At 42.1% G+C, this 12,555-nt stretch overlaps 1 protein-coding gene across 1 annotated transcript in view; it reads right to left on the bottom strand.

The window, feature by feature from the left end:
• TENM1 (teneurin transmembrane protein 1) overlaps positions 1 to 12,555 on the bottom strand; it is a 782,231-nt gene that overhangs the window by 31,016 nt on the left and 738,660 nt on the right. The window contains exons 24-25 of the mRNA XM_069074038.1: positions 5,185 to 5,551; positions 2,028 to 2,538 (exon numbers count right to left, since the gene is read on the bottom strand). Coding sequence (XP_068930139.1) covers positions 2,028 to 2,538; positions 5,185 to 5,551 — 878 coding nt within the window. The remainder of the gene's footprint in view (positions 1 to 2,027; positions 2,539 to 5,184; positions 5,552 to 12,555) is intronic.

Raw genomic sequence — 12,555 nt, forward strand, 5'->3', positions numbered from 1 at the left:
TATTTATATACCAGCAATATGCGTGCCAAGCTGGTAAGCATCTAGCTCGGAAAGAACTGAGGGCCCTCCTCACTCTACTCTCCTGACCACTCAGCTTCCTCTGTCTTTGAATTTCAGACTCACAGCATTTCCAGCCCAAATCCCACCTCTCTCATTTGTGATAGAGACCTTTCAAAATGGCCTGACTCCTCATCCTCCCAGTCAGGAAGGTAGGGATCCTGTTTGTATGAATAAAATGCTCCCAGAGTAACCCAGAGCACCACAGAGGGCTTTCCCACTTAGTACTGCCAACAAAATCAGGCAGCAGATGTAATTTTGATGACTGAGGGTCAAAGAAATGGGCGCTTCATAAGGGATCACCCTAGGGGAGGGTCCAGGGTGTGGTCCTCTCTAAGAGTAAAGGGGGCTAGGTTCCTCAGAGAGCTATACCAGGGTCACACAATGTCCTGAGGCCTTTGTTCTCACCTTTAGACAAGTACCCTGGTCCTGGAAAGAAAAGGACCTGTCTTCTGGTATGAACTGCTGTGGCCCTTCCTAACCTGACCTTCACTGAGGTCTTATCAACTAAGACAGAGCCAGACTCCTAGTATCAAGCAGGATCTTTTCACACTGCATTCATTCATTCCTCACAATTGGAGCAACCCTTAGTTTTCCAAGGATATTGAGCATATCTGGGACCAATGTTTAAAGTGGTTTTTCCTCTGATACCCACTATGTTTCTGGATTACTCCTTCAGAAATATCTGCTCATTTTAATACCGGGCCTAACTTAGAAAGCATTGTTAACACACACACACACACACACACACACACACACATATACACTCCCCATATCATACTACAGACATCTCCCCCCACCGACATACCATCTATGGTATAGTGAAATCCCAGCTATAATCACGTCCCAAGATACATTGCAGTGTCATAATATGCATGCATTACAGAGAGATGAATAAGCAGTGGTACTGCTACTTCGTCACAGCTAAAGGGCCTTTTAATCAGGCCATTTTCCCATGAAGTTCCATTTCTAGGAATGTGAATCAACAATCAGTTGGCCCTGCAAAACTTTCTCTACTCTCCATGGTGCTGGCAAGTTCTCTCTGCTGCTAGTGTGAAAAATCTAGCCTTTCAGCTATTGCTTAGTTACCCCCTTTTGAAATCCCAAACACTTTTTGTCTCATCTGGGAAGCACAGGGCTTGGGAGTCAGGAAAGCTTTGCCATAAATTAGTTTTGTGACCTTCATTAAATCACTTCCCCTTCCCTATACCTTTGTTTCTCCACCTGTAAAATAAGGGGGTCAGACTGAGGGACCACCTCTATGGTCTCTCCTTTCTAGCTCAAACATTCTCTGACTGCTTCCAACGCTAGGTTCTCTATTCCTAACATCTCTGAGTTCTGATGGTAACTGTACTGATAAGGTTTGTGCCCTTATCAATCCAGTTACATAATAGGTTTTCTGGAAATATCTGATGACTTTTTATTGAACACTTTCTAATACCTGGTGATGTTAGGACTTTGAAGGGAATGTGTTATTTGACTGGTGGATTGGAGGCCACGGTGGCCTAAACTTGCCTAAGGAAGTTCATTTTGGGGTAGAAGGCATTAGAGGGGGGTGGACAGAATCTGTTTGAGACTTTTCTCCTATCTTCTGCAGACCCTGCAATCTTATACTTGCTTCACATGGATCATGTTTTGGCCTTTTCCCCCCTCCCTTATTGGACTGGGCACACAGTAGATGCTTAATAAAGACTTAATTAATTGAATGACTTCCAATTGTTGTCTTGTCTCTCCAGTAGGGTTCTAAGTGTTTCCCCTGGTGGTGTTCAGGGGCATTAGGGGCTAGGCACCTAGGAGGGTTTGACTTTGCTGACTAGCACAATGAAAGGGAAGGGCTGAACTTTGAGTTGGTGCAAACACTTTCTTGGCTGTAGTTTCCAGGAGAAAAATTACAAGAAATTCCCAGCAATCACCAAGGCAATTTTCCATTTTAGAGCAGTTTCAAAACAAGGTCAGCCAGAAGAACTTACTCATAAACAGTTGTCCATCCATTTTCATTACTTTTGGTTGCCAGAAGGCCGGTGTTTCCTGGATAGGTCATCAAGGCTAAGTTATAACCTTGGGCTGATACTCTTTTTAGGACACCATTGCTACTTATTGTTAGCCAGTACATCTGACCCCCAGGCACCATTAGCCACAGAGGTATCCCGCCAGCATCCCGTCGAATGTGAACAGAGTTTCCATTGCTGCTAATAATTGCTCCTAAATCTCCATCACCATTGTAGGTGAAATTGTACACATAGTCCCTGGTGATCAGGTTTAGTGTATACAGGTGAGTCCCATTGACGGTGAACTGGTAGAGTTCTTGGTCAGCTGGGGAGGCAATCTCATAAAGGTTCATGTCACTCAGATGAGCTTTGTTCTTGCTTATAGCCCGGATGCGGATATTCCCCAGGTCAGCCACATAGAGAGTGCCATCAGGGGAAACTGCTAACGAAGACGGGGCTTTGAGTTTTGCATCTTTGGCATAACCACCATCACCTAAGGAAGCAATTCATTATTTTAATGGTTGATCTTAGAAGCATTTAACCTATTACACCAGGAGGTGGGGCACTGACTTCATCATTTGGTACCGAGGAGCTTGTTTCTTTAAATAAGATTTAGCAAGCCAATTGTTTCTCCCCCACCGAATTTCAAACCCATTATCTAAAAGAGTGTAATTTTTGAATTGATACCTCTGAAAATTAATAATAAGATGCAATTATCTCAGTTACACCAATTTTCCCAAGTCCCCAATCTTGCTGATCATATTTTGAGAGATGAGAACAGATAATAATGATGGCTGCATGAAGTGTGACTGAAAAAATGAGGCCGAATTGCATATGTGGAAAGAGGACCGTAACCCCAGAGTGGGAAGGGACCTTGGAAGTCATCTAACCTAACTAACCCTCATGGTTACATTCCTTTTTACTTGGTTTCCCAGGGCCACATGAACTTGATGAAGGCTTTCAATGTAAGAATCAGTTATAAGACCAAACTTGGTCATAGAAAGAAAAAATGAGACTGACTTTATACTTATTAACCAACAAAATAGCCATAACCCCCTACCCAGTAGAGAGAAAGGGGGATGAAAATATTGATTAAAAATTCTAAGTCAAGTTGGCAAATAGAATTTTCTTTGACCCAAGAGGAGTCAGAAGCTAAGAGGAAAATAGCCACTAGGTGGTGCTGCAGTGGTTAGAGTGTCTGGTCTAGAGTCAGGAGGACATGAGTTCAAATCTAACCTCAGACACTTACTAGCTGTGTGACTCTGGGCAAGTCACTTAACTTGTTGGCCTCAGTTTACTCATATGTCCAATGAGTTGGAGAAGGAAATGGCAAATTACTTCAGTATCTTTCCTGAGAAAATCCCAGATGGGGTCATGAAGAGTCAGGACTGAAAATAACTGAACCACAACACATATGTCCCTCCCCACCACCCCAGTAGAAGGTAAGCTCCATGAATGCAGGAACTATTTGTTTCTTTTCTTGCTTTTTGGCCTTTTTACCCTTAGTGCCCAGCACAATGCCAGGTGCTGAGTAAGTGCCTAATAGATAGTTACTGAATTGAATATTGAAAATGAATGTGCTGGCTTGGACAAATATCTGAACAAGGTTGCACAGCACATGGATGGGCCCTGCTCTTAGTAGACAAGAGGTTCTAATATGGTCACTGTGTTAGTTGGTTTTGCTTTAATTGTTTTTCTTTATGACAAAGGAGGGTTCCATGGGTAGTCAGTGAGTGGTGGTGGAAGACATCTTGGGAAAAGTCTGTGGAATTTCAAAAAAGGTGTCAAACTTTAAAAAGGGTACATAGACCTCAAGAAAGTAATAGGACAAAGGTTTAGAGAATAAATGACTTCATCTAATCCAACTTGAGAAAACCGAGGCCCAGAGAAGTAAAAGAACTTGTCCAAAGTCACAGAGTCAGAATTTGAATGAGGAGCCTCTGACTGAGGAAATGACAAGAATTGCTTGATCTACTTTGGGGATGAGAGTTCCGCGTACTGGTAAAATCTCAGGTCCACACATACACACAAAATTATATTCTTGACAACTGGTGCCATATTCTTATTGGTCATGGAAGAAGCAATGACATTTCAGACATGAAGAAAATGCTGCTTGATGTCCTGGGACAATTCCAGTAGAGGTAGGTAGCACCAGACCTGGGGTCTGAAGGTCTGAGTTAGAGGCTAATTTCCAACTTTTATTATCTGTGTTTTTGAGCTTGCATATACTGAGTTTGTGTAATGTGCCCTGGATACTGACGGGAAGGATGTGGAGATGAATTGAGGACACCAGGGGAGAACACCAGAACTTAGCACCAAGAAGCGAAAGCCCAAGAAAGGCAGTGAAGGGGATGCCACAAAACTGCCAGCAGGCACAGGAAGCAAGTGATTTTGAGGGACCCAAAGAGCTTGGTTTCCTTGAGTGAGTTGTGATTACTTGCATATATGGCTGTAGGGCTGTCTATTAAGGGGTACACTTTCATGGCTTCTAGGTGAGGTGAGTGCAGAAAAAAGGGGACAAGGTAACTGGGACACTTCCTGACATGAGTCACATTTATATGGTCTGTTGAACTTTCCAAAATCCACAGCCACACCAGTTACAGTCTCTTGAAATACTATGATCTGGATAGGGTTAAGTAGGGTTATTCCTAATTTGAGAGGTGGTACTCAACACAAGAGTCTAAAATCAGACAGTGGACTAGATGTGGAGCTAGGAAAGGCACTTTTATTTCCCATTTCAAAATCCAGGGCCACACTGATGCTCCCCATTATTTTCTTCAGGAGTAGGGGTTAACCTGGGGCCCATGGAGACAGTGGATAGATTTCAAGGGGGTCTGTGACCTTGGATGGAAAAAAATTACATCTTTATTTTAGCTAAGCTCTAATTGAAATGTAGCATTTCCTTCAATTATTTCAAAACTTAATTCTGAGAAGTAGTTCATTAGTTTTATCAGACTGCCAAAGGGGTCTAAGGCACAAAAAAGGTTAAGAACTCCTGTTCTAGATGTTTTTATGGTGGATATAATATATGATAAGATATGACATATATCATGTCATGTATCATATTATTTCATAGTTCCTACAGAAGACAGCTAAGGGTGGTGATCTGTGTTCTAGCAAAATGACAATCAGTTTGTACCTGAAAAACAGTCACAGTTGGGATCAATTTTGCAGTCACAGTCCGTGGGGGCTCCAGCAACAAGAGAGATTTCACCATTGGTTGTGACTTTCTGGATGCGGTTCACCTTCCTCTCGTCTGTTTCAGCGATGTAGAGGATTCCACTGTGGGAGACGCTGATGGCCCTGGCAGATTCCAGAGTTGAATGGATTGCCACTTTGCTGACTAAGAAATGATCTATCCCTGGTACTTGACAGTGGATAGGCCGGCCTGCAACAATTCGGACTCGTCTATTCTCAGAAATTTGCAAGACGATGTTGTTATCCAAGATGTACAATGAGTTGTCCATGGGATTGACTGCAAGATCTGTTGGCCACTCCAATCGTACCTGCAGACAGAATAGGGCACAGAATAGATTAAGGTCTCTTGCCAAGTGCTGGCAAATCCAAGGTCTATTTAATGGGAAAGAAAAACTGTTTTCATTTGTGTGGTGGGTTGTCTTTCCAGAATGGTGAATAAGAATAGCTAACATTTATGTAGCATGTACTGAGGTACGGGCACCATGCTAAGCACTTAACTCTTATTTGATCCTCATAGTAACCCTGGGAGGTAGGTACTATTATTATAGCCATTTTACAGTTGAGAAAACTGAGGCAAGGAGAAGTTAAGTGACTGTCAGGATCACATGGCTAGTAGGTATCTGAGGCCGCATTTGAACTCGGTTCTTCTTGACTCTCTCTCCACTATACCAATCATTGTCCTCTCTGGTCTCCCCATTCCAGTCATTCCCTCTGTTGCTGGCTGTACACTAAGTTACAGACAGTTCACTGTGCTTAGAAGCTATCAGTGGGTACTATGGTCATGAGCACTGTCCCTTAGGAACTCAAACTGCTGGGTGAGGAGGGGAAGAAAGAGGAGGAAGGGATTTATCTTACTACAAAAGTCCTCTTTTGATCAACTGGCACTGCTGACAAGAAAACAGAAAAGGGAGACTGGGTACTCCTCTTAGGACCACTCAGAAAGCCTGGGGCAGAGCCCAGCTGGCCAGCTGGAATGGCCACACTCTTTGGACATTCTCTCTTCTCCTTTCTCAAGGCTGTGATCACAAGGGTGTGGTAAAGGCTTGGATGTGGAGGATAAGCTGTTCAATTCTCCACCCTGCCCTACTTGATTGAAGTCAGTAATATTAGTGTCATGTTTATTGGATCGAATATCGCCTCCAAAAGACACCAGCTAGGGCTGCTTATTTTCTTTGCCATCTAGTAAGTTACCCTCTGGCGGTTCCCAGAGACTAAGATGGCCTTTGTGCTTCTGAGAAACGTAAACACACTGTACAGGTCGCTTTCAATTCTCATTTGCCTTGGCTGAGTGGCTGGGTCTCTCAAACTGCTTGGGCAAAAGATGTGTGGCTGATTTGTGGACTGGCCACTGACTTTCCAAGTCAGATCTTTACACATTTCCTAAGAAATCTTAACTTCTATCTCCAACCCCCCTCCTTGCTACCTTCCCCTTTAGCGCCTCCCTTTCCTCTCCTTTTTCTCCTATATTAAATACACCTTTTCCAAGTTGAGTTTTGAAAGAAGGCTTCCTTGAAATGGGAAACTCTGTTTGTTACCAAGATGTTTATATAATATATAGTCTAATACAGAAACCAAATCATTTGAGCTTGTTCTAGCAGTAAAATTTACATGTGTCAGCTAGAGAGAAATCACATAATTGTAAACTACTCAGGCCTATTGGGGGCAGAGTGCAAAGAGATGCCCTTGAGTTCTGCTAGACACTAGTTCTTGGTCCATGTGGCAGTGAACGACTGTTTTCTGGAGTGCGATGGTGGGAGATAGGGGAGTAAACGGTGCCAGAAACCCTCAGAAACTCTGTCTGGTGAACCGATACCCTGGGAATTTGTCCAAATGTGTGATGGTTGTCCCATCCTGTCACAATAAATTAATTAAAAAAATAAATTACCATTAAAGGTCATTGGTTTACCCACAAGCTATTGGTACTTTCCTCCCCCCTTGCCCACCCTGACAAGCTTACCTTCCCTGAGAACTAACCCTGGGCAGAGAAAAATGAACTGCTGGCATGTCAGATCCTGACAGCACTAACTCTTCCTGATTCTTCCACATGCTTCCTATACTAATTGAAAACTTGTCTAGAAGGGATATGACTTTCAGACCAAACAGGCCCACAGGTGGCTTAAGAATCCTGTTAATTTAGAATTTGAATCAAATAAAGCATCAAGATCCTATGGGGGAAAATTCAAATGCAAATTAAATATCCAGATGTATAGCCTGGATTTAACTAATTAATCCAGAAAAGTACTCAGAGAAATGGATAATTTTGGTACTAAGTGTAGTGGCTGTGTCTCCTCAGGTAAAGTTCTCTCGGGGCGTGCTGAGGCATACCACCTTGCAGATGGATAAGAGGCATCATAAGTATTGTCTATGAGAATTGTCACACTTGGAATATCCTTTTAACTTTTTCCATCACACACCATTTATTTTCCAGAGTTCCAGTCACTTCTTGGGCTGTATCTACATGATAACCCCAAACCATCTTGAAAAAAGAAAGAAATGGCCAAATTGATGATTCAATGACCATTAAGACACCTGTAAGCTGTGACCCAGAACCAAAGATTTGGATTTAAATGGACGAGGTTAAATCTTGGAGGCCTGTCTCAGAATCTCTCCTTTTGGCTTACACCTTCATCTAGGGTTTCCTTGGGGTGTATCTAGAGTTAGTTTAAATTTAGGCAGAGATGTGCTAGTAAATGTTTAACAAACAGCTCTCCAATACGAGGAGGGCTGTCTTTAGTTCTCCTTGTGGGGTATGTCTGCACCCTGGCTGGATTTCCAGGAATCTTGCCCCACATACTTACTGGCTCCTCCTGAGCTTTACTGGGCTTTCTTCTTTCTTCTCCAACCCAACACCCAGGGAGAGGAATTACCCAAACTCTTCACCTCTTCTATTCTCCCACTCAGGGGCCAGTGGGAAGGGGTTCAGTTTCCTGGGCCTCTGGGGGCTACTTCTAAGACCATCCCCTTTCTCCTCTGCCCTTGGCCACTGAAGGGCTTGGGCTCCCAGAATGGTACTGTTAATCAGTGAAGTCAGCTTACTTGTACTTGGCAGGCCAGTCTAGGAAAGAATACCCACAGAGGGGCCCCTAAGGGGCTTTCTCACACCCAGCCAAAGGACTGAATGGGGGGAGGAGCCTCAGGGAGAAAAAAATTGTTTTAATGTTCACCAACTTGTTGCTTCTAAAGGACAATTATAAAAAAGGCCCTCTTTTTATTGCAAACATATCTATATCTATATATCTACACACATGTATATGACACACTTTTAAGTGTAAATTGCACTAACATTTTCTCCATCACTTTCTTAAGTCTATAGACAATAAACAAAACATAAATCTTGTAGTTTGTAGTTTGTTGACTTCCGAAAAGCAAATGCTCACACTGAAAATTTAACAACCAGCTTTCACAAGCACATTCATGCATTTAGGTCTCCACAGAAAAGTTAAAGGGCTGTCAGTTCCTGTGCCAACACCCAGGATAACAACGCAATGAATATAGGATAGACTTCATTTAGCCCAACTCAAAATGCAAAGCACAAAGCACTCAATAGAATCCATAAATAACGAAGACAACTTTCCTTCCCTCTCTGGCAGCATTCTCCCTCACCAGGGGAACTATATAGTTCTCCAGAGTAGATTATAAATGAAAAAGAATAAAACCTTCTAAAGAAAGTCCTACCCAGTTCTGGCAGGCTTTCTAAACTGGAAAGACTTTTAGTATAGGCCTAGTGATGCCTACTGGGTGATGAAATTTGGAAAGGCTCATAAACACAGGTGCTGAATTTTTGTGGTCATAGGAACACACCCTAATCCTAACCCTAAATGCACACTGGACTCAGACTCCAATGACCTGGGTTGCAATGTCACTTCTGTTATAGATTATGTGTATGATGTAAATGTCTATGAGGCTCAGACTCTCCATCTGCAAAATGAGAAGCGTGGCCTCTAAGATGCCTTCCAGCTATGTAGCCTTTGAAGACTATCTATTAAAGGTAGAGAAGGCTTGTGATCTGAGCTGTTGAAGGGAATGTCCATAATGCTGAAGTTAAGGGTACTCGAAGTCACATTTTCTTCTAACCTCTCTGTCTACAAATATCACTGGATTCCTCGACTACATTCTAGAAATTATATTCCAGGGGTGGTGAGGTGGCACAGTGAATAGAGCACTGGCCCTGGAGTCAGGAGGACCTGAGTTCAAATCCAGCCTCAGACACTTAACACAAAAATTAGCTGTGTGACCTTGGGCAAGTCACTTAACCCCAATTGCCCTCCAAAAAGCAAAAAAAAAATTAGAAATTATATTCCACATCTATTTGGTGACTAGTTGTTTATTCCATGGCTAACATGAGTCCATTACCCAGGTTTCTCTCTGCTGTTTGCATTAAGGCTCTTGGCCTGCCAGCAATCCTCCATGTGATGCCACCACTCATTTCTTTTGTTAGCTCCATCACATTGATCCCACAGGAATGCAAAGCTCTGTTCCCTGGCTGACTTCCTCCATTTGGGGAAATTTTCTATGGATCAGCCTCAGAAGTTCATACATATCATCATTTATCACTATAGTTTTGAGCTCACTGAGAAAACCTGGTGTTTCCAAAAACACTCCTCTCTTACCCCAACCCCATCCTGAACATGACACTCCTAATCTCTGTCCTTGCCTAAACTTTGAGCCCTTTGGTTCATTTAAAAAATGACTTGGTTTGATTTGGATCTTTGAGGTCTCTTCAGGAAGACTTTCCGGGGAGTGTGTGATTATCTCTTATACAGTGCACCAGCCTCGGGGAAGATACAGTGACTGACGGGGCTGAGCTCTCCTTGCTAGGTGCTCTGCCAAGTCGACATTCTAGTTTTTCATGACTCCACATTGTCACTTTTTGTCACTTTTCAAATGGTCTTCACATTACTTGACACCAATATTGCCTGAGCTTCTTTAGATTTCTAAAAGGAAAAAAAGCCTTCTAGAGAAAGTATCTTTCCTGCAACTAGAAAGTCTGATGACACCTCTTTGAAAGCAATGGGGTTTCTTGCCTTGTTTTTAATAGGTGAAAATTATTGGGGAATAAAACCCATGGAAGACAATGCCAGAATAACAAATTTGCAGAGATGGTCATTTAGTCTAACCCATACCTGAAAAAGAATCCCTACTACATCATACTCAAGAAACTTGTGCTTGAAGACTTTCATTGAGGGGGAGCTAGCTACTTTTGTATGGCGCTGATAGGTAGGAAGTTTGGCCCTGTCTTCAAGCCTAAATCTGTCTTCTTGCAAATTCTCCCCATTGGGCTGAGTTCTGCTCTTGGGGGTCCAGCAGAACAGGTCAGCTTTGACCCTTTAATTTGCTATGACAGATACCCAAGATAAATAGAGATAGCAAGGAAGCACCAAGTTGTCCCTGATGAATTAAAATCAATAGGCCCAAATAAACTACATTCTTATGTACTGAAAGAACCAATGGACATGACTGCTGGGCCACTCTCAGTGATCTCTGAAAGACTCTTGAAAACAAGAGAGGTACACAGGGCTGGAGAAAAGAATATGTCCTTACTTTCAAAAAAAAGAAAGAGAACAAGAGTCTGCAAAGTCTAGTCTCATGATCTTGACTTAGATTATGGGGGAAATTCTCTAACAAATCATTACAGAGATGAGTAGCAAACATCTAGAAAGGTGACTACAAAAATGCAGCATAACTTCATCAATAATAAGCCATGCCAGACTAACCTTATTTCATTTTGTGACATGGTTATTAAATTAGAAGATCAAGAGAATGGTATAATATAGTTTACCTAGATTTTGGCAAAGAATCTAGCAATATCTCTCATACTATTTTTGTGGAAAAGATGGAAATGTCTGGATTAGACAATAATACGATTAGAAGGATTTGCAACTAATTGAATGACTTGGTTCAAGGAGGAGTCCTTCATGGCTCAAGGTCAATCAATCAATCGATCAGGTATTTAAGTGCTGACTGACTTGTCTGTGCTAGGTGCTGGGGATACAAATACACATGAATGAAATGTGTATTTGTATAAATGAAACAGTCGCTGCCCTCAAGGAGCTTACATTTTAAAAGGAAAGATAACATGAACATAAATAAGTATACACATATGAAGCAGTCTTTTGGCTGCATGGGTTTTTGGGAGATGAAAGGGACAGAATTGTTTACCTCCCATCCTGGAGACCTGAGACCCTCACAGTAGTGATACCCAGAATGACTGGGGATTTTGAACTGAAGCTATGTTGTAGCAGCAGAGGAAGGCACCTAGCCCTAATCCTAATTCCCAGGTTTTGTGGGTACTGATTAGCAATGCCCACATTCTAAAGAACTTTTTCTCCCTCGGCTTCACCCTCAACCTCACATCCAAATGAGATATTTGATGTCATACATAATATAGACAAACTGAATACAAGGTCGTTTTGAGAAGGAATGTGTTAGCAACTGGGGGAATCAGGAAAGGCTTGATGTAGAAGGTGGCATCTGAACTTAGTCTTGAAGGAAATGAGAGATTACAAGAGGTAGGGATGAGGAAAGAGTGAATTTCAAACATGGTGACAGCCAGTACAAAAGCACAGAGATCAGAGGTGGAGGATCATGGGGCTGGAAGTGCAAGTAGTGTATTATGGCTGGATGGCAAAGTGGGAGGAGGGAAGTGATGTCTAAGACTAGAAAGACTAGGAAGGGGACTGGTTTGGGAGAGATTTAAATGTCAAAGGAGTTTCTATTTGCAAAGGGTCTGCAGTGGAGTCCTCCAGGGATCTGAGTTACTGACTACATTTTTATGAATGACTTGGATAAAGGCAGAGGTAACATCACATTTTCAGATGATACAAAACAGAATAATAGTTGACAAACTAAAGGATTAATTCAGATCTCAAAAGACCTTTACAGGCTGGAGCACTGGGCTGACTCTAAAGGACAAAATTCTGTAGGGATACATGTATGCAAATGTATATAGTCTTTTAGTTGGATTAAAAAAAATCACCTTTACCAGTACAGGATGGGGGAGGTATAGTTAGTTATGCTCAAATGATTTTCTTCTCTGCATCAGTGGAAGGAACTGCTATTCACTTCTACCTAGAATATATTCCTTTCTGTCTAGGGACCTAGAATCTCTTCTACAAACTCCTTAACAGGCCAATTAATCAACCAACAAACATTTATTAAGCACTTAATATGTGCCAAGCTGTACTGTGCTATGTGCTAGAGATAAAAGGAAAAAAATGCAATCTGTCTAGGCTCAAGTTGCTTATGGGACGATGGGGGAATATGCATACATACATACATACATACATACATATATATATGTATATGTATATGT

Source organism: Petaurus breviceps, unplaced genomic scaffold, assembly GCF_028583685.1.
Source record: "Petaurus breviceps papuanus isolate PSGF00001 unplaced genomic scaffold, PetGlider_PUasm1.0 90881, whole genome shotgun sequence".
Taxonomy (NCBI): Eukaryota; Metazoa; Chordata; class Mammalia; order Diprotodontia; family Petauridae; genus Petaurus; species Petaurus breviceps.